Source organism: Plecotus auritus (genome assembly GCF_963455305.1).
Source record: "Plecotus auritus genome assembly, chromosome: 5".
Taxonomy (NCBI): Eukaryota; Metazoa; Chordata; class Mammalia; order Chiroptera; family Vespertilionidae; genus Plecotus; species Plecotus auritus.
Window position 1 is genome coordinate 168,138,263 of NC_137776.1, and position 22,879 is coordinate 168,161,141.

Sequence of the window (22,879 nt, forward strand, 5' to 3'; positions counted from 1 at the left end):
TGTAGGATTACAAGATGCACAATGAGAAGTATCCCTCTTAAAAATTATTTAAATCTGCCCGGCTGCTATGACTCAGTGGTTGAGCATCAACCTATGAACCAGGAGGTCATGGTTCATTTCCAGTCAGGGCACATACCTGGGGTTGTGGGCTCGATCCCCAGTAGGGGGCATGCAGGAAGCAGCCAATCAATGATTCTCTCTCTCCCTCTCCCTTCCTCTCTCTGAAATCAATAAAATAAAATAAAAACATATTTTTAAAAAAAATATGATACTTAAAAAAAAACTATTTAAATATCTAGTTATTCTGCAAACTCCCTTGGTTTACTTAAGTTAAAACAGCAACTCATTGTACCAGCCTTGGACAACATCACTTATACAAATAAGCATCAGTTTGCAATTCTGAGCTGAGGGCAACATTTCAGCCCAGAACTAAGAATCGCTCTGTGAGGGACTGAACATCCCTATCTTAAGCAGTCAGACTTCATGATGGAAAGGGGTAAGGGGTTGGGCTTCTATTGGTAGGGCTTCCTCGTCTCTTATGATCAAAGTACTTGTTGGCCTCTGCTCCATTTCATGGTAATCAATCCAAAGTTAGTTCGGATCTAGTACAGTGTAACAAAGAAGCAACCTCCGCCCCCAGTTTTTTAAAATAAAGACTACTTTTCAAAACTCTAATATCAGATGTCTACAGCCTTCAATAATTATCCCTGTCCCTAAACTGAAAAAAAAAAGAGAGCAGACTTGCTAAGAAGTTTCATAGGAACACTGTGATAATTAAGAAGTGATAAAGACAGCTCCCAAAGCATCTGAAAAAGAAGTCTCACGGGAGCCAAGCCTTTATGTGTAAGCCCCTGGCCTGACAGGTTCCTACGAACGAAGCCACGAAGCCACGTTGGTCAACATGAGAGTTCTTTATGGATCAGGTGGCTTTGCCCAGAGAAAACCTGTCCCACAGGTCACATGCTATCCTCTTAATGTAAGACCGAGTAAGTAAGAAGGTATGGAGGATTCAGGATAACATACCTCACTTCTGGATATAGAAGATGGTTTTAGAGATAAGTAGTAGTGGCCCAAGGAACCTCACACTAATGAAACATACAAAAATGAAATAACTTCACTACTATTTAATCAGTTCCAGATTATACAAAAAGGTGGCAAGTTTCCCAGTTCGTTCACTATGACTAGATAATCACACACCCAAATGGTACAAGGATGGCACAACCAATCACTGAACACACTATGCCAAACTCACTTATTACTATAAATACAAAAATCCAAAATAAAACCTTAGCAAATAGGCAGTAAATTAAAAGTACAATACACTATGATCAACAAGAGAGATTTATTCTGGGAATATAGGGATGATCATTATTGGGAAAGCTATTAATAGATTAAAAGAGAAACTAACATATGGTTATTTTTATAATTACAATGATTAATACGTTTAATAATTGGGATTAATACATTCCTAACTAAAAATCTTAGTAAACTGGGATTTAATTTGATAGAAACTCCTTAATTTAAAAATGTTTATTAGAAGCCACCATGCTTATAAAACATACTCAGTAAAACAATGAAGCAATTTCTAGTAAAGTTAAGAACAATACAAGGATGCATGGTCTCATAGCTATTAGTTAGCATTAGTCAGAAGATTCTAGACAATCAGAAAGAGGCAAGAAAAAATTAGCTATAAATACCAGTAAGAAAGAGAACAAATGACGCAACTGCCAGTAAATCTAAGAGAATCAACTGAAAAACAAATATAAAATGGCTTGAAAACAGAAAAACAAATAATAGGAGTTTGGCAAAGTGCACACAACCACAAGAACATAGAAAAACTAATAGTTTTCTATATAGCTGCAAGAACAAGTATGGTAGGCTGAATAACGGCCCCCCAAAGATGTCCACATCCTGGTCCCTGGAATCTGTGAGCATGCTATATCACCTGGCAAAAGGCCTTTGTAAATGTGATTAAAATTGGGAGATTTTCCTGGATTAGTCACATGAGCCCAATGTAGTGACAAGGGTCCTGATAAGAGGAAGAGAAGAAAATCAGAGTAACTGGTTGGTGTGGCTCAGTTGGTCAGGGCACATGTCCAGGTTTCAGGCTCAATCCCCAGTAGGGGGCATGCAAGAGACAGCCAATCAATGTTTCTCTCTCACATGGACTTTTCTCTCCCTTTCTTTCTCTCTCTTTCTTAAGCCAATTAAAAAAGAAATAAAAAGGCCCTAGTCATTTTGGCTCAGTGGATAGAGCATCTGCCTATGGACTGAAGGGTCCCAGGTTCGATTCCGGTCAAGGGCACATGCCTGGGTTTCAGGTTTGATCCCCAGTAGGGGGTGTGCAGGAGGCAGCCAATCAATGATTCTCTCATCATTAATGTTTCTATCTCTCTCGCCCTCTCCCTTCTTCTCTGAAATCAATAAAAATATATATGTTTAAAATGAAAATCTGGGTTAGAAAAAGATTTGTGGACAAAAGCAGAGGTTAAACCGATGAGCTTCAAAGATGGAAGATTCTACCAGGAATGTAGGCAGGCTCCAGAAACTGGAAAGGGCAAAGAAATGGATTTTCCCCTTTCCATAAGACAGTAAGTTTGTGTTGTTTTAAGCCACTAAATTTTCAGTAACTTATCCCAGCAATCAAAAGTAAGACACCAAATAAAAGACAATAGAAAAATTAAAAGATCCCTATTCACAAGAGAAGACACCATGAACAGCCCTGGTTGGATAGTTCAGTTGGTTAGAGCGTCATCCCAATATACTAAGGTTGTGGGTTTGATCCCCCAGTCAGATTCAAGCTCTCTGTCTCCCAAATAAATAAATAAAGCCCTAGCCGGTTTAGCTCAGTGGATAGAGCGTCAGCCTGTGGACTGAAGGGCTCCTGGTTCAATTCCAGTCAAGGGGACATGCCCAGGTTGTGGGCTCAATCCCCAGTAGGGTGCGTGCAAGAGGCAGCCAATCAATGATTCTCTCCCATCATTGATGTTTCTATCTCTCTCTTCTTCTCCCTTCCTCTCTGAAATCAATAAAAATATATTTAATAGATAGATATTTGTTTTAAATATTTAAAGAAACAAAAACAAAAAACCACCATGAACAAACTTCTAATACCTGGAAATAAATCTAACTAGAAATATCCAAGAGTTGCAGAAAGATTTTTTTAACTTTTTTTTTTTTTTTCTGAAGGACAAAGAAGAAAACAATAAAGAGAGAAATGACACATCTGTGAACAGGAAGACTCGCAGGTGAAAAGAAATCAATTCTCTACCAATGAATCTAAATGGAACGAACTTCCAATGGTGATTCCGATGGCCCTCCTTGAAATGTGGTACGTGTACACATTCATTCAATGACTATTTAGAAAGTTCTTACCATGTGCCAGGCATGCTTTAGGGGCTAAGGATAAAGTGGTGAACAAAGTCCCTGCACCTCATGGAATTCATTCTAGTTAGAAAGGCAGAAAATAAACAGTTACAAATAAATAAAAATATAATTTTGTGGGCTAGTAAAGACTACAAAGAAAAGCATCATAATAGGATAGCTAGAATGCCCAGGGAAGGCCCTCTGTGGATGTGTTACATAAGTAGAGACCTGAAGGATGTGAGTGAATGAGCCACCAAGAATGGAGATAGATAGAAGGGTCACACCGAGGGCTCCAAGGTCCAAGTCCCAGATGCAGAAATCAGTTGGGCACACACATTCAACAGAAAGCAATTACTGCTAAATTCCTTTGGGAAAATTCATGAGACTAGCAAAGGGAAAAGGGGTATTGAAAGAGGACAGGTATCAGTACCTATTATAAAGGTATAACAGTGCTTCTCAACCTTTTTTTCATTATAGTTCCATAAGCAGTCTTTTTTATTTTTTTTAAATATATTTTTATTGATTTCAGAGAGGAAGGGAGAGGGAAAGAAACATCAATGATGAGAATCACTGACTGGCTGCCCCCTGCATGCCCCCTACTGGGGATCGAGCCCGCGAGTATGTGCTCTTGGCTATAATCAAAACCCGGGACCCTTCAGTCTGCAGGCTGATGCTCTATCCACTGAGCCAAAGCAGCTAGGGCCATAAAGTCTTTTTTAAACAGCATTTCTGTGGTGTTAGGGGTGAACACCACAGAAAATTGTGTTTCTTAGATACTGTGTGTATACTATGCTTCATATATAAAAAGAATAATTTTTTTTTTTTGCCCCTCAATAACCAATTTTTGCCCTCCTGGAGTGAATTTTGTCCCCTGAAGGTGATATCACCCCCATTAAGAATGCTACAGTAATTAAACAGTTTGTAACCACCAAAGCTATAAGTGAAATAAATAGAGCAACCCTGGCCAGTGTGGCCCAGTGGTTGAGCATCAACCTATGAACCAGGAGGTCACAGTTTGATTCCCAGTGAAGGCACATGCCAATTCCCAGGAGAGGGCATGTAGGAGGAAGCCAATCAATGATTCTCTCTCGTTATTGCTGTTTCTATCTCTCTCCCTCTCCCTTCCTCTTTGAAATGAATAAAAAATATATATTTAAAAATAAATAAATAAGTCGATGGAACAGAATAGAATCCAGAAATCAATGTATCTATGCATGGGAATTTATAAACAGTGAAATTTCAAATTAGTGGAAAATAAATTGAGTTGGGAAATAGTTAACCATAGAGATAAGCTAACATTAGACTCCCACATGGTGTTGGGTATGCACATGTAATGGTACAGTAGTGGTGAGTCTGCAATTCCTCCTGCTCACAGGAATGGGGGAGAGCAACTCTGGGCAAAATCAATCGTTCTTGCCTCTGTATTCTCTTAGTACCTTGCAAATACCTCAATTACATTTTGTTTGTTTGTTAATCCTCACCTGAAGATTTTTTTTTTTTTCATTGATTTATAGAGAGAGTGGGAGGGACAGAGATTAGGAGGGGAAGAAAGAGAAAAATATCTATGTGAGAGAGACACATCAATTGGCTGCCTCCCACACCCACCCGATTAGGGCCAGGGATCAAACCTGCAACCCAGGTACATGCCTTTGACCGGAAATCGAACCCAAGACCCTTAGGTGCATGGGCCGATGCTCTAACCCCATGGTCGGCAAACTGCGGCTCGCGAGCCGCGGTTTGCCGCTCTGTTGACTAATGAGTTTGCCGACCACTGCTCTAACCACTGAGCAACCAACCAGGCCTCAATTACATTTTATGCATTGTAGTACTGTTGATCCTTGTCTATCACCCCATTGAACTGAGAGCTCCTTATTCATCGTTGTACTCCTAGTGTCCAGGATAGTGGCAAGCACAGCATTTCTAGTCGTTTAAATGCAAACAATCAGCAATAATGGAAAGGCTAAGCACCTCACATCATATTAACCCAATGGAACAGAGGTGCTCTGAATAAGACATAGTTTCTGCTCTTAATGTGTATTTCATCTAGGAGAGGAGTTACACCTCTATCAATATAACAAAAATACAAGAGAGTGCATAACAAATGTCATAAGGTGAATGTAAGTAATAATTAACATTTGGTAGATACTTATTGTGTATTAGGAATTGTGCTGGTTCTCCATAACTCATTCAGTCTCACAAGTCTATGAGATTCCAGATATGAGAAAGGTAATGCTTCTGGGAAATGAGAGAGTTAAAAGGAAGGACTTGGTGTCCTTGGGAGACTACGTGGTGATGGGGAAAAAGAACTCAGAGGGAAATGCAAGATTCCGCAAGGCAAAAGAGAATCCTTGAATAGAATACACAATTCATCCCCACCCTCACCAAAAAAACAACAAAAATATCCTCTAAAGAAACTGCACTCACTCAATGACAGAAGAGGGCACTCTTAACCTAGAAATCTTATTAATCCTCTTAATTACCAATTATGTCTAAGGAATTAATAGACATTAAGAAGAAACTTTAATCAAAACATTTCAAATAGCACCGGGCTGGTGTGGCTCGGTTGGTTGGAGCATAATCCTGTGCACCAAAGGGTGGCAGGTTCGATTCCCGATCGGGGCATATACACCAGGTTGTGGGTTCCACCCCTCTCCCGCCATCCCCTTTCCTCTATCTAAAAAACCAACTTAAAAAAAGAATTAAAATGAGATAAAAAAAAAGAAGTAAAAAGATTTAATAGGCAGTTGAAATGGAATATAGACAAAGATCCAACATATGTATAATTAAAGTCTCTAAAGAAGAAAAACATTGAAACAGTTAACATTTAAAACTGTAATCCAATGCAACTTTACAAAAATTAGGAATATAAATACTGAAAGGGCCCACCAGATACCTGAGAAAGCTCATCCAGAACAAACAAGCCACGTAAAACTATTAGACTTTAAAGACAAAGAAAAATCCTCAGCATCTCCACTCAAAGAAATAAATAAGGTACAACGGCAAAAAAAACTAGGCTGCATCAGACTTCTCAAATTCTAAATAAGAAGCAAGGTAATAATAGCACTGATTTTAAGGAAACTCAGATCAAGAAAGTGTGAAGCAAGGTTTTTATATCCGGCCAAGCAATCTTTCAAGTGTCCAGGCCACAGAGAAGTTTTAAACAAGTAAGAACTCAGGGAACACTGTACTGTTGAGGAGCTTACTAGGTGATGAGCTTCATCCAAGAGGTAACTAGGGGAACTGCAGCAGAAAGACTGGTAGTGACTATTTGATATATTAAATTGTAGGCTTCATACAAAAATAAAGGTGAGACAAGGTAGAAGAAAAATATAAATGGTATGTGTTCTGATAAAGTGAAAATAAAGCACCTAAAAATTGGGAGGAGGAGAGATAGAAAAAAAGGAAAATAGAATAGACCAATTTGACTGTTATGTAGTCAATATATGGAAGGTTAAGCAAACCATTAAAAAGTGACAAATGGTGAAAAGTTATATAAGAAAACAGGAGACAGAGCACTTTAAGAAGGTACAAAGGTAGCCATCAGAAAATATGTATGTAAATCTTCTTACAAATAAATAGATAAATAGATTGATAGATAAAATAGCAAAGAAAACATTACATAAAGAAATACAGAAAATACAACATAATACATATAGTAAAATGAAATACTAGTACAGGGTTGAGTCCAAACATATCAATAACTGTAAATTGATTTAATTTAAAATATTTTATTAAAAAGGGTTTTCAATTTGTCTCACAATGCAAGATCCAACTGTATTCTGTATGCCTGAGGGACACCTAAAATAAAGTGATTCAGAAAAGCTAAAGATAAAGTGATGGGCAATAGTGGAGCAAAGAAATGGAAACCATAAGAAACTAGGGGTTGTAATCCTGATTTAGGTAGAATTCAACACAAAGAGCATTAAATAAGACAAAGAAGGACACTTTTTAATACAAAAAGCCACTATTCACAGTAAAGATAAAATGTGACCATCTTTATAAAGCCAAAAAAGAAAGAAAGAAAAGCGTAAGAAAGGATATAGTAAATATGAAAGCAAACGTTAATGACTCAGAGCAGGAGTCAGCAACTTTTTTTCTACTGAGTCAGGAAATATTTCAGGCTTTCTGGGCCATCAGCTCTGTCACAACCACTCAACTCTGCCTTTGTAGCACAAAAGCAGTCACAGACAATATGTAAATGAATTCTTTATTTACCCCATAAGTATGGTCCTACCTAGCTGGATCTACAATATCACTATCTTTTTTTTTTTTTTAATTACTTTCCCTGTTTTGGACACATTATAAATGATTGGATAGCCCAAGCCAATTTCTGGCTTGACCATCTGCAAGTATGAATTTCTCAGGCTAATGGTTTGTAAGACAAGAAGGCAGACTTCAGACATAACTCCTCCAACACAGAACAGTTCTAATATTTATCATTTTGTGGGAAAATATGAGAAACAATGTTAAATTATTTGTGGCCTTTGACTATCTTTTGTTTGGACTTCAATTCTGTAAACAAGAATCAGCTATGGGGGATATTTTATAAGGTCACTATAGAGCTCAAATGATGCATGATATTTGAAACCTGCATCATAAACCACCCTCAGGGTTTTCTACCAGGGAATAGAGAGAAGAGTGCTCTATCCCCCCTTCTTTTGATTTTAATTCACAGCGAATACCTGAGCTGTGGTCAAGGAAGCTGCTTTTCTTATTATTGGGCACATTCGTAGAATGCTGTGTGTGACAGTGGCTTTCTCAACACAGATTATGTCAGAACCTCTTGGGTGGAATGTGGATATCATCATCATTCTTTGTTTCCCCTTTATAATTAATTGATATATTAAATATATTTATATCAGGCCAAGCAATCTTTTTTATTTCAGAGAGGAAGGATAAGGAGCAAGAGATAGAAACATCAATGATGATCGAGAATCATTGATTGACTGCCTCCTGCACACCCCACACTGGGGATTGAGCCCACAACCTGGGTATATGATCTGGCCGGGAATTGAACCATGACCTCCTGGTTCATAGGTCCATACTCAACTACTGAGCCATGCTGGCTGGGTTTTTTATTTCCTTTTAAAAATTCTTTCTTGTTGAGAGTATTACAAATGCCACCCGCCACCCGCCATTGCCCCACTCCACCAGGTTCCCACCCCACCCCAGGCCTTCATGGCACTATTGTCTCTGTCTATGGATTATGCATATATGCATATAAGTTCTTTGATTAATTTCTTCCCGCTAAGAGCTGCAGTGAGTATGAGAGGGAGACCTCAGGAAGACAGGAGCAGGACCCTCTTCTACTGTTTACCTTCAAAGGGGGCAGCCTCTCCACCTGGTTGGCCATAAATTTGGGAAACCCCAGTAGAGGAAGAACAAAAGACCTTATAGAGACTTCTGTGTCCCTTCCCACTAGGGGGAGCTGTGGAGTTGACAGAGCTGGCCTCTCTGGCATCCTCACAAGGCCCCGGGGCCTAAAGAACCTGACCTTCATCAGGCCACTGTTCTCTATGGCAGTTACTGCGCTCACATATGGTCTGCTCAGGAGGCCTCTCTGTCCTGCCAGTGCTGACGAAATGCATCTCCCATTTCTGATCCCCTGGAAGTTAGTTCTAGCTGTCTATAATGACTACTCTTAGGGCTCAGCTGCCTCAAGTTTGGGGTGAGAGACAGGAGGCTTCACAGAATGCTCAATCCATCACTACTGGGGAGCTCTGAGTACAACAGTCCATTCCTGGTCTGTACCCTCTATGAGCCAGAACCCCTGTTTGGAAGGGGAGAGGTGGTAAGTTTCAGGTACCCTGATCCCCAGACAAAGTTGGTAGTTTATTAGGACTAGAAACCAAATCTCTTGACTCCCAGACTAGCATTCTTTATGGTGCCCACATCGTACAATTTACATATTTCGCCTGTGGTCCTGAGATACAGAACAGAAAGGCATGCAAACCTACCTGCAGGTGCAGTTGTTATCATTATTTGCACTGAGTGCGGCTCAGGCGACCCCAGCAGGGTGATATTCACCGTGTAATCAGTTGCCGGATACAGGTCTAAACACACTACCGAAGCTCGTTCCCCCGTTGTGAAGTTAAATGACGTTGTGTGATAAAAATCACTCAGATACCACCTTCGACCCAGAATTTTAAACTGTCATGAGATTAAAAGAAAGTATTGCATTACCTTTTCTGTTGGCTTGCAGATATCTAGACTAAAAGCAAAATAAATATAAAGCAAGAAGTTTTCTTCTGTGCTGACCCAGTTAGAAGTATGTTTAATGTAATAGCAAGCTAACCTGGGGAAGGACTTTACAAAGCTGCCCTACCTACTCTATGCAACTTCCCCCTCAAACAGCCACAGACTAAGCTTAGCATGCACAACTTCAGCTCAGATGAGCAAGATGTCAGGCTATTCTAAGATGATCCCTTAATGCCTACCCAGTGAAGGAGATTGCCCTGAAGCTGCTGGGCAAAATTATTTTAAATTCTTTTCATTCCTAAGGAATCCATAGATAAGCCTCAAGGAACAGTTTTTAAACTTACGAGAACTACTCCAAATTATGCATTAAAAGCAACTGTGCAATGTTATTTCACTTATTCTTTTCTAGTTGAGCTCTGGTAAAACAAACAAACAAACAAAAAACCAACAAAAAAAACAATGATACCCCATCCATTACCAAACCCAAGTTGCAGGTATAACATAGGGACTTATAAGGGCAAATACATGTGAGGGTCCCAGAAGTAATATAAGGTATCAGCCCTTGAACGATCAGTTTCTTTAGCTGGGAGTTCATGTGGTTAGTGTTTCCTTTGATGCTCATGTCATTGGCTGTCCCACCCCCTATCCTTCCGCATCACTGTCAGTCTTCCATAGTCATCCAACACTCTGACACAGGACTCATGGGAGAGTCCTCTCTCCCACTTCCCAGCATTCTCTTGTGTAATTTAAATGTTTTTATCCATAAGTCATCAAAACCTCAGAGTACCTTGAGCTCAATGCTATGAAGTTCTTTCACTGAACTTTAGTGACTCAGATCCACAGCCACATCCTAGACTGCGTCATCATCAGAGTTGCTCCACCAACATCTCACAATCCTCTAATCATCTGCACTGCTCACTCCCACTAGAGATGATCTCTCTCAAGAAATCCCCCCATGCTGAAACCGGCTTGGCTCAGTGGATAGGGCGTCGGCCTGTGGACTGAAGGGTCCCAGGTTCGATTCCGGTCAAGGGCATGTACCTTGGTTGCGGGCACATCCCCAGTGGGAGGTGTGCAGGAGGCAGCTGATCGATGTTTCTCTCTCATCGATGTTTCTAGCTCTCTATCCCTCTCTCTTCCTCTCTCTGTAAAATATCAATAAAATATATTTAAAAAAAAAAAAAAAGAAATCCCCCCACATTTTCTCACTCATAATTTTCTACCAAGCTCTAGCCGGTTTTGCTCAGTGGTCACGTGATCTATTTCAGTCAAGAGTACTTCAGTTGCAGGCTCAATCCCCAGCCCTGGTTGGGGCATGTGCAGGAGGCAACCAATCGATGTGTCTCTCTCAGATTGATGTTTGTCTCTCTCTTTCTCCCCCTCTCCCTTCCACTCTCTCTAAAAATCAATGGAAAAATATCTTCAGGTGAGGATTAACAACAACAAAAAAGAAACAAAAGATATAAAAGTAAGGAACTAGGATGGCAGAGTGGACATTTGTAATTTTTGGCTGCCCAGGGTCCATCTGCTTGTTCTAATAGCACTGTGGTTTCCTTCTGGGACACCACCACTTTAGTGTGAGCCTGAAAGCATATGATTCTCAACAAACACTTCTGTCATCTTCAAAAAGGTTCTGAATTTAAAACCCTTTTAGTTATTGTCATGCGTAGATGCTCTATCTTAAAGAAGCTGATTTTGCCTGAGTGTGTCTGTGTTCATACCATATATATACAGTATGGGTTTTTCAGTCAATATTTTGTTTTTGAGACTTATCCATGATGAATTATTTTGATCTACTCTATTCATTTTTAGCACCTATATAATATTCAGTTTTATGACTGTACTAGAGGCCCAGTGCACGAAATTCATGCACTGGTGTGTGTGGGGGGGTGTCCTCAGCCCAACCTGCACCCTCTCCAATCTGGGACCCTTCGGGGGATGTCCGACTGCCCGTTTAGGCCCGATCCCTGGCAGTCAGACATCCCTCTCACAATCCGGGACTGCTGGCTCCCAACCACTCGCCTGCCTGCCTGCCTGATTGCCCCTAACCACTTCTGCCTGCCAGCCTAATCACCGCTAACCACTCCCCTGCCAGCTTTATCGACACCTAACTGCTCCCCTGCCAGCCCAGTTGCCCCCAACTGCCCTCCCCTGCAGGCCTGGTGCCTCCCAACTGCCCTCCCCTGCCAGCCTGATCACCCCCACTGCCCTCTCCTGCTGGCCCGGTCACCCCTAACTGCCTTCCCCTGCAGGCCTGGTCCCCCCCAACTGCCCTCCCCTGCTGGCCTGGTGGCCCCCAACTGCCCTCCCCTGCAGGCCCCATCACCCCCAATTGCCCTCCCCTGCTGGCCTAGTCGCCCCTAACTGCCCTCCCCTGCTGGCCTGATCGCCCACAACTGCCCTCCCCTGCCAGCCATCTTTTGGTGGCCATCTTGTGACCACATGGGGGTGGCCATCTGTGACCACATGGGGGCAGCCATCTTGTGCAAGGGTGTGATGGTCAATTTGCATACTACTTCTTTATTATATAGGATTATAAAATGGCTGATTAGCAGTAATTTCATATGATTCAACCAAACATCACAATTATCTATTTTCCAACTGATGAACATTTAAGTTATTTTCAATATTTTATTATTGTAAGCAATGATGTAATGAAAATCCAATTATATATCCCTTAAGTGCAAGTCAAAAATGTCTCTATGGTATATATTAAAAAATAGAATTGCTGGGTCTTAGGGTTTGTACAACTTCTTTTTAACTATGTGGTATTTTCTTAACCACGTAGATAACCAATTGTCTCAGAACCATTTATTTCTGTACTCATTTGAAAGATCATTTTCTTATCATATATTAAATTATTTGCATACCTGAATATGTTTCTAGGCCCAATATTCTCTCTAATATGAAAAATTGAATATTTCACTTACCTGCATAAAATCCTTTAGTACCTCCACATGGACATCAAAATAAGATCAAAACATAAAAGTACACGATACAGGGCTTTTGATGATCTGGCCACTGCTTAGATTTTTGCCTCACCTCTTCTCACTTCCCCTTACTTTCTCTGTTCCCCAAGAAAGTCACATTCTCTATTACTCAATTTGCTACTTTACTTGCCCAGTGTGCCCTTCTTTACCCTCACCCACCTCTTTTATCTGGTTAATTCTTGCTCATTTCCTTGATTCAACACCATCTTTACTTCTTGTTTTTAAAAAATTGTACCTGGCCACACATACATATACACAATATCCTATTCATTTATTTACTTTTTATAAAATCACTCATTATACCATACTAGAGGCCTGGTGCACAAAATTCATGCATGGGGAGGGTGGTGTCCCCCGGCCAGCCTACACCCTCTCCAATCTGGGACCCCTCGGGGGATGTCTGGCTCCTAACTAGTCACCAGCATGCCTGCCTGATCGCCCCCTAACTGCTCTCCCCTGCCAGCCTGATCGCCCTCTAACTGCTCTCCCGTGCTGGCCTTATTGCCCCCTAACTGCTTGCTCCCCCACCAGCCTGATCACCCCTACTGCCTCTGCATTGGCCCCCGCCACCATAGCTTTGTCCGGAAGAAAGTCGGACGTCCGGAAGATGTCCGGTCGACCTGGTCTAATTAGCATATTACCCTTTTATTAGTACAGATTGTAATGGTCTATTTAATTGTATAATTAGTTTGAATCAGAATTTCCAGGTCCCAATACATGATATACTTTTGGTAAATGATTAATTAATTTTAATTTAATACTTAGTCTACTCATTGCCAGATGATTTTCTAGGCACCGAAAATATGGCACAAAAATAACAAATCTCAGTTCCTGCCTGAGCTTATTCATAATTTTACTTAAGATTTGTCATGTATAAAAAGTCAAGTTAAATGAGGACCAATAGCCATGCAATAAGTTTCTTAAAAACCCACATCCAAGTGTGAACTTAATAGCAAAATAAACTGCAATTATTAAATGCACTAAATTATAATACATGTAAAATACCAGACAGGGAAAATGAGAGCAAGTCACCAAACAGGGTCTTCCTTCAATTTAGTCCCTCACTTGTATCCATCTCACATCTCACATCCATCACTAGAAACAAAAATCAAACTGTCTAGAAGTGCATTTCATGAGTGGTTTCAAACTTTGAATCCTCACTTGGAGAGCACCCAAACTTTTAAGTGACCCAATTCTTTAATAAATAACATAAGAGGTCTTACTTGGTACATTTGTTCTGCTCCAACTTTCCTAGAATGCCTGTTCAATTTCAAACAAGCTTCATTAAATAGTGAGACATTGAAAATTCCATCATCTTCTAAGAGATCATCTAAAAAATAAGAGATAACATATGGAAAGGTTGCATTATCTTAGCAAAAAATATCGTGGCTAATTACAATTAAAATTTTGACATCTTAAGAGAGCCAATAGGATGTTTAACAGCAAGAGCATTGCATTTGGCTTCAAGTCCTGGCTCTACAACTTCTTAACTGCATGACCTTAGCTAACCCACTTAGCCTCTCTGAACCTGTTTCCTAATTTGTGAAATCAAGTCATCCAGTTTGCTTCTCTTACATCATAGGCTATTGAGAGAACCAAATGAAAAAAAAACATTTAAAAAAATTGCTGTAAACTAATAAAGCTGTGGTATTTTTAGAGAATTAATCCTATCACTTGGATAGTCCATAAGTAAAATGCTATGTTTTAAGCATATAAATAGCCAGAAAAATCCGAGAATAGGAAAAAGGTGAATAAAGGCAAAGGCCACGGAATAGAACTCTCAGAGTGAGTGCTTCCAACCTAGAAGATGACCAGAAAGTAGGTGACTAGTGAGATGTTTGTTCTCTCAGCAGACAGTATTTCAGGAGACCTGCTCATATGCGTACTAGGGCAGTAAAATAATCAGAAACAGACTTATTTCACCCACTATACAGAAAAAAGTAATTTCATGCCTCCTGTAGTCTAATTCATTCCATCAATGCTTCATTTTCTTAATGTAATCAAAAGAAGAGGTTAGTAATGAATAAAGAACTCACAAAGAGTCTGGGAGTACCACAGCTAATTTTCAAGGAAAAGCAAATTTCCTACCATACAAGCCTGCGTGTTTTCTGCAAGTGAGAAAAAATTTGAATGTCTATCAGAGGGAAGCTTTTTATAAACATCTTTTATGTATATTTCTCCCACAGGAGTCTCTGCTACCTAAGAAGTAATGATGATTACAGTAAATTATTCTACTCAAAATCAGAACTGTCCACAGAATTGTAACCGTCACGGGCATTTGCAGCACAAGGCAATTAGCTGGGAGAAAATATTCTTGGCTATAACCGGAAATGTGGAAATACAGTTATGAGAGAGAATCTGAAGGCCTATCACGTGTCCTCCTTCATCTTCACAACTTTTATGTTAAAGGTTTCCTAAGGACATCAGAAATAAAAACTGTCACATGTATGCAAAAGACTTTGAGGCACATCAAATGTATGTTAAGAAATACCACACGTGGTCTATGTACACCAACAGAACATATAGCAAAACTGCCGCCTGCATAGTTCCCATCTCCATATGACTTTCCCACTTACAGCCATTATCATCTGAATTCAGGGGACGATGGCAACGAGAATAAAGGCATCCGGTTCCCACTTCCCACCACAATCCAGAAAGAAGTGACTGAGAATTGTGAAAATGGGTCAGAATTTGCATCTGGGTTGGGAAGAAGGGTGGGTTGCCGTATGAAAGGCAGAAACATGAAGACAGTTCAGCTTAGCACAGTGTGGAAGGGAGCGGGAGAGAAAGAAAGACACTGAGAGATACCATGCAACATGCCTTCCAAGCAAAGGACATGGTCTCAAAGCCTCAAAGGATGGAACTGGAGGAGGGCTGGTGTCCACAGAGGTGGGAGCTGGAAGCTAGAACAGCCACAGGACAATGAAGTGATGAATTCCCCATCTGCAGCCATTTACTCCAGGCGTTCCCAATCCTAACTGCACATCAGAACCCCCCAGACATAGCAGATCCAAAGTAAAGGTTGAACATCTTTTTGTTTGTTTGTTTTAATTCATCAAGCAATCTGATAGGCAGGCAGGGTAAAAAGTATACGTACTACTATCACTACTATTGATAATAATAGTCCCTCTTTAGCACACTGAAGACCTTCTCGCAGGGGTCCTCAAACTTTTTAAACAGGGGGCCAGTTCACTGTCCCTCAGACCATTGGAGGGCCGGACTATAGTTAAAAAAAAAAAACTATGAACAAATTCCTATGCGCATTGCAGGCCCGGGACGAGTCGGCTGCTAAGCAGGACAGGCAGCGGCACCCGGCAGGCCGGATAAATGTCCTCGGCGGGCCGCATGTGGCCCGCGGGCCGTAGTTTGAGGACCCCTGTAAGGGGAAGCCTAGAACCTGGAGGTTCCATCAGCCTGGGTTGGCAAAAGGAGAGACTTGGTCTTTCCTGCCTTCATAAGCTGTAAGATCATAATGAAGCCAGGCAATGCTGAGCTGGCTCAAGAGTGACAACAATACCTATCAGAACAGCAAAGTGCTCAGAAATAAAGCTCAGGGCAGTGGGTTTTCTCATAGCTGCTCCCCAAAGGACACTAGATCATTCAACTTACAGTAAATCCTTCAAGATGAGATCCTTCATTATGAGATAAGCATACTAATATTATCCAATAAAAAGTAAGATCAAAAACTATATATATATATAGTTTTATAGAGAAGAAGGAAGGGAGAGGAAGAGAAAGAGATCAAGAGACACATGGATGCAAGAGTGAAAAATCGGTCCACTGCCTCCTGAACACCCCCTACCGAGGATCAATCTCACATCCTAGGCATGTGCCCACTGAGGAATCAAACCTGCAACCCTTCAGTGCAAGAGACGATGCCTAACCAACTGAGCCACACCGGCCAGGGCAATAGCATCCGTTTTATCCCAAAATATGTCACACCTAAATAAAACTTTTATCTTCCAAGAATCAGTAATCCAGAAGGGGGTGGAGCCCATAAAATGATCCTACAAAGAACAAGAGGGAGATTGTGTTTAGAAGGCAAAGACTGAACATATTTTAGGGGCAGGGGGGAAATACTGAGCAAAATAATAGCAAAGTTAGGCAACATGTGTTATATACTTTCAGTAAAAAAAATTTTGAAGATGGGTTCAAACAGATAAAGGATGAGATAATAAGAAAATGCACGAACAGAGGGGACATTGGTTAAGAGAGGCAGAAATAACAAGGAAACTGGATGAGGTAAAGAAAAGAAAGTGCAACAACAGAATATAAAGTGCATTAGAAATGATAGAGATCAGAAACGTCAACGCACATATGCATGAAAGCACACAGAGAACACACGTGCCACATCCTCAGAAGACAGAGGAAGAAGACATGGACATAACTCAAGAGAAAACGAAAGACCAATGCAGACAGGCAAGCAATTCCACATAGGAGTATCTGAAGAGCCAAAAGGACAAATAAAACAAAATAAAAATGTATTGATCAGAGTTTTACTGAAAGAAAATGTTCCTAATGTGTAGATAAACCAAATTCTGAAGATCCAAAGAACTCACAGGGTATGAAGAAAGCGTAGTTTAAAAGAGAATAACATTTATATCAGCCACGGCTGAAGTTTCATGAGAGAAAGGATTTCTGTCTCATTTACTATTGAACTCCCAATGCCTAAAACAGTATCAAACATGTAGTAGGTGGTCAATAAACACTCCCTGTGTGTATGAATAAGTGAGTAACGTCGTGAATTTCACCCATAAAGAAAGCCTCTATGTCATATGTGGAATCTAATGAAAAAACAACAACAACAACTGATGAACAAAATAGATCAAGAGACACAGGAGCATGGAACAGATTGTCAAATCTCAGAGGGAAGCCCAGGGTGGGTGGTTGGGAAGAGATCATCCACAGAGCTTGTATGCATAGATGCATAAACCATGAACACAGACAATAGTGTGGTGAAGGCCTGGGGTGGGGCGGGGGGCGGGCTATAAGGGGACAATGGGGGGAAAAGGAGGACATCTGTAATACTTTCATCAATAAGGATTTAAGAAGGGAGGGAGGGAGGGAGGGAGTGGGGGAGGGAAGGAGGGAGGGAGGGAGGGAAGGAAGGCCTCTCTGATATCCAGGCGGAAAAATCAGAGTATCTACATAAGATTTTTTAAGTCACAACCTTCTTCAAACTCCTCTTTCAAAACTTTAAATTCCCAAAGCCAATGTGAAATGCCTCCAGAATTCTGACAACAAAGATTATGGCCCAAGAATTTTATCTTCAGTCAAGCTCTCATTCACTTGTGAAGACAAAAAAAAGACATTCTCAGAAAATCATGGGCTCAGAAAGTATCCCATTCCTCAGGGAGTAGAAGATAGAAATCACTGTGCAGAGAGATAAAATAGAGAAAAATGGAGAAACTTTGGTATGAAACATTAGAATGGAGTAAACATTGAGACTGTTGAAACATATACCTGTTTAAATAATTGTTATAAGTATTGTTATAAATCAATATAAAAATGAACTCTTTGAAGATGTAATACATGTTAAAAGCAATTAGAAATGAGCTGGCAATAAAATGCCGTGTTTAAACAATAACATAAGGGAAGCTAGAGGGGAAGAAATAAAAGGAAATAAAGAATACAAATTTCCACATCTTGTTCAAGGAGAAGTTAACATTATTTCCATCTTAATGCTGGTAATCAGAGGAATACATATTCAAATAGGCTTATTTTTGTTTTTTAATATGTATTGTAAAATTAAAGCAAAATCTATATTGTCTGAATCATTCAAAAAGAAACCCCCGAGCAGCAAAAAGAAAACAATGGACATAACAAAGTAGCATAAAAAAGAGTAAAATAAATAAGATGACAGAAGAAAGGAAAATTTTACCACAAACAATGCTAATGTAAATTGCTTAACTATAAAAAAGAACACTTTTCTCAAAAAGGTTTCTCAACATATGCAGCCTCCTAGCATACATCACCACGTAGCTTTTAAAGAGAACAAAGTGGGTGAAGGCATATCATGCAAACTAAAGCACAAAGAAATCAAGAAAAACAATATTACTAATCAAAGTATAATTCAAGGCAAACAATATTAAACAGGATAAAATGAGCCATTTGTTACTAGTAAAAGTTAGACTCTACAATAAAGATATCAGTCATGAACATAAATATCTTGATATCAAAAGGTGTGAAACAAAAATATTAGAATTTCTAAGAGAAATTGAGAAAAATGGCAATCCAAGCAAGCAACAACAACAAAAATTAAAGACAAACAGAAGACCTGGAAAATCTTATTAATAGAGTTCATTGAAACCTAGGTCTACTCTACCTACAAGTAAATACTCTACTACCCACCACCAAACACAAAATTACAAAAATTGGCCAAAATTACAAAAATTAGCTAAGAGTTAGCCCCCTCAAAATGTCAATAAATCCACCCAAAGAATACCAAAATGTAATTAAACTAGAAATAACAATGCAGTGCAAATGTCTTTAAAAATACCACTTGCATAACACATAATTAATCCTTCAATCAATGGGGAAATCAAAATGGCAATTATATAGAGCTTTGACAGTAAGGATAAAGAGAACATACATTAACACACTCATAAATAATTCTTAAATCAAAGGGAAAATCACAATAGCAATTATATCATGCCATAAAAGAATAAAGAGAACAGGTATCCATCCATACCTAAGGAATTCTGCCCAAGCTCAAATTAGGAAGGAGAAAGAAGCATTAGAGACTTTTATTATCGAACAGGAAAGAATGGAAATAAGTTGAATTATGTATTCAATTTAAGAATTTGGAGATAGAACAATATAACCAACTTAAGAGAAGCAGAAAGAATAAAGTAATTAAAATAAGGGAGAAAATAATGAGGTAGAAAAAAGAAAACAATGAAAAAAACCCTAAGTTTATTTGGGGGGCGGGGAGGGGGGGTGGTAGACAGTAGTAAAACAGACAATTCAAGCTAAACTAATCAATTTTTTAAAAAGAGAAAACAGCCCTAACCGGTTTGGCTCAGTCGATAAAGTGCCGGCCTGCGGACTCAAGGGTCCCAGGTTCGATTCTGGTCAAGGGCATGTACCTTGGTTGCGGGCACATACAGTAGGGAGTGTGCGGGAGGCAGCTGATCTATGTTTCTCTCTCATCGATGTTTCTAACTCTCTGTCCCTCTCCCTTCCTCTCTGTAAAAAATCAATAAAATGTTTAAAAAAATAAAATAAATAAAAAATAAAAAGAGAAAACAACAAAATTAGGAATAAGAATAACCTGGGGTTATACAACCTGTAGTCCCAGAGGAGTTGTAAATAAATGTTCCAAATGACATCTGGCCAATATATTTTAAAGCTCAACAAAAGGGACCCTTTTTAAGGAAAACATAAATTATAAAAATTGACTCAAGAAAACGTAAGAATCAAACAAACCACAAATAATCATAGAAGAAACTGACAAAGTTATCAAAGGATTATATCCCAAAATGGGTGAGACTTAAATAATCTTATGAGCAAATGTGTCCAACTTTAAAGAAAGGGAATAACTCAAGACTTATATAAACTTTTCCAGATCATAAAAAATATGGAAAACTTCCCAAATCATTTGAAGAGAACTAGCATAATCCTGAAAATAAAATCAATAGTTAAATATACAGGATCTAGAAGAAAAAAAATGATAAATCTTTACAAAAGTGCATAACTAACAGGGAAGACAAAACCTAAGTATATATTGAGTAAATGTGGAAATGTACCTGTTTCCCACTGATGCAACTCAATCTAATTAATCCAATTCTCACTAGATTAATTTGCAAATTTAATCCAACTCCACTTAAAATTTAAGACGGAGGAAAGCGGGCTGGAGACATTAAACATGTCAGCCATGGTCACCTCACTCTTCAAGGCAGGGTTAAGATGCAAAACCAGGTCTGTTTGATCCCAAAGAACATGCTTTCCCAGTGGAAATTAACTTGAAGAAGTAATAAGATATTAGTAAAAACAGCTGACTCTGAACAGCAAACTGTCACTCTGACCGAACAATGAAAAATGCGTTTGAAGTCCTGGGATGCTCTTTTTAAAAAAACATATTCCTAATAAATCCATAGCAGTTTATTATTAATTTTGTATAAGCTTCTCTAGTTACCATATTAATTTTATAATATATTTCCTTACATGTTATTGACTTAGAAATAAATCATTTTGTTTTAGTCATATACTAGTACAAGCACCCAGGGATCTAATTTGTATAATTTCGTAGTTGGCTTTATATTGTTAAGACTGGCAGTCTTTTTTATGATTTCTACCAAATTTCTATCACTTCCTGTTCCTAGTGGCAGCAATTACTGAAGGCTGACATACATTTTCTTTAGTGAAAACTATCTCAACTCCCCCAAAATAAAAAATGACCCCAATGACTTCTCCAGGTTTGCTTACAAAGTATTTAATTAGTCCTAATACCCTATAACTAGAATTCTTTTTAAAAAACTTATAACTGTTACAATCCTATATAATAAAAGCCTAATATGCAAATTGTTCCCTTGACTGGGAGATTGACCAGGTGGCGGGGTGGTGGGGGCAGTGAGGGGTGGGGGAGCAGGGCCGGCCAGCCTGATCAGCCCCAATTGGGGCTGGCAGGCCAAACCCCACCCATGCACAAATTCGTGCACAGGGCCTCTAGTATTACTATAAAAATCTATGTGATAACTATGCAATGAGGTTCATTACTACTTCTCGAAGCTTCTTCCTGTCAATTTCTCTTTTCATCCAACACTTACCATCCTGTACCCTGGGACTGCCTACCCCTATCCACCTGCCCACGGTCAACATGATTACCCAGCCCCAATCAGTCCTGGGGTCAGTTCCCATTCAAGATGTAAAGCCACTGGGTCAGTGTCCCTGGCTCCTCTCATAGACAAGAGCTGGAAATGATTTTTGTCATTTCCAAAGAGCCATGTGGCCACCTCTATTGCCTTGGGTAATTGAGAACTGACTGCATCATCACCTCACCTTGTCTTCTTTTAAATGCCTATCACCTCCCACTTCAACCAGACGCCCAGCTGAGACACAATACATTGCGCCTGGCGTCACTAGTATAGGACTCCCTCCTGCTGGACCTTCTCCTGGCTACGGATCTCAGAAAGCAACTCTGAACTCTCCTGCCCAGTTGATTCTGAAGCATATTTCCCCTATATCCTGTGCTTCGCATTTTCTGGGAGGAAATGAGACTTCACTTGTACCTACCTGCTGTCTGGAACCCAATGATGGCTGGCACGGAGCGTCTGGGAGGGGCAGTGGAGATGGTCACGGTGTAGTTGGTGCCTTGGTACAGGTCTAGGCACACTTGTGGGGTCCTGCTGTCTGTGGTCAGGTTGACTGTCTCCTCATGAACTGATTCTATCGGGTCTGCCCGGTGTCCTTTGACATGTACCTTCGCGAGGGGCAAAGACAAGAGAACCCACCATGACTCCAGTTAAAACGACCAAGAGAGATTTGATGGTGCTGGATCCTTTTCTCCTACTGTTTGCTTTACACTGCACTGCTCCCCTGGCAGGGGGTTGGGGGCGGGGGGCAGGGGGCGGGGAGGAGGAACGGGGCACTCAAAATCAGTAAACCTCTGCTCTCAGGTATCTGATGATGAAGTCTGATCAGCCCAGTAACCAATAGGCCCTAAGAAGTGATATAAAATGAGGAGTCCTGAGTCTAAGTGCTACCCCACACACAGAAGACCAGCAATCAACAGAGTCACAACCTGAGACCCGCTCCCTGCAACCTGTCACAGAGTCAGCAGCCACTTCTAGGCTGACACTGGGGGAGTGACGTACAAGTGCTTGGAAACAAGCTTTGATACCAAATATAAATGCATCCCCACACATACACCCTGTCCAGTGACAAATACATTAAACACAAAATGTAAAGTAAAATAATCCAGATATCTTAAAAAAAAAAAACCTGTTCCCTTTTTCAATGGAGGATGGGATTGGAGAACAATTAGATTGAGAGGTTCTCCCGGAAGCAAGTCCGGTGCCTCGTGTTCCCCTGGATTCCCATTCCTGCCCTGGAAGGAAAAAGCGATCACTTTGCTTACCACATATACGATCCTGGAGTTCATTCTTCCTGGGTTCGTCTGCCACCTCACACAGGTGTCATTAAACACTGATACATCGTTAATTTCTGTAATTATCTCTAAAACAGAAAAAGAGATAGTCCGCTCACAAAATGCATCAGTAGATTTTGGAAAAATCCTAACAGCGACCATGTTGGAGGGCATGACTTCGTTTATCTGTCCAGCTAATATCTGCTGCTCACCATTCATGCTCTGATTCAGAAACCGA

At 40.0% G+C, this 22,879-nt stretch overlaps 1 protein-coding gene across 1 annotated transcript in view; it reads right to left on the bottom strand.

The window, feature by feature from the left end:
* SUSD1 (sushi domain containing 1) overlaps window positions 1-22,879 on the bottom strand; it is a 94,605-nt gene that overhangs the window by 24,011 nt on the left and 47,715 nt on the right. The window contains exons 7-10 of the mRNA XM_080667893.1: window positions 22,633-22,730; window positions 21,789-21,975; window positions 13,778-13,884; window positions 9,324-9,516 (exon numbers count right to left, since the gene is read on the bottom strand). Of these exons, the coding sequence (XP_080524019.1) occupies window positions 9,324-9,516; window positions 13,778-13,884; window positions 21,789-21,975; window positions 22,633-22,730 (585 nt within the window). The remainder of the gene's footprint in view (window positions 1-9,323; window positions 9,517-13,777; window positions 13,885-21,788; window positions 21,976-22,632; window positions 22,731-22,879) is intronic.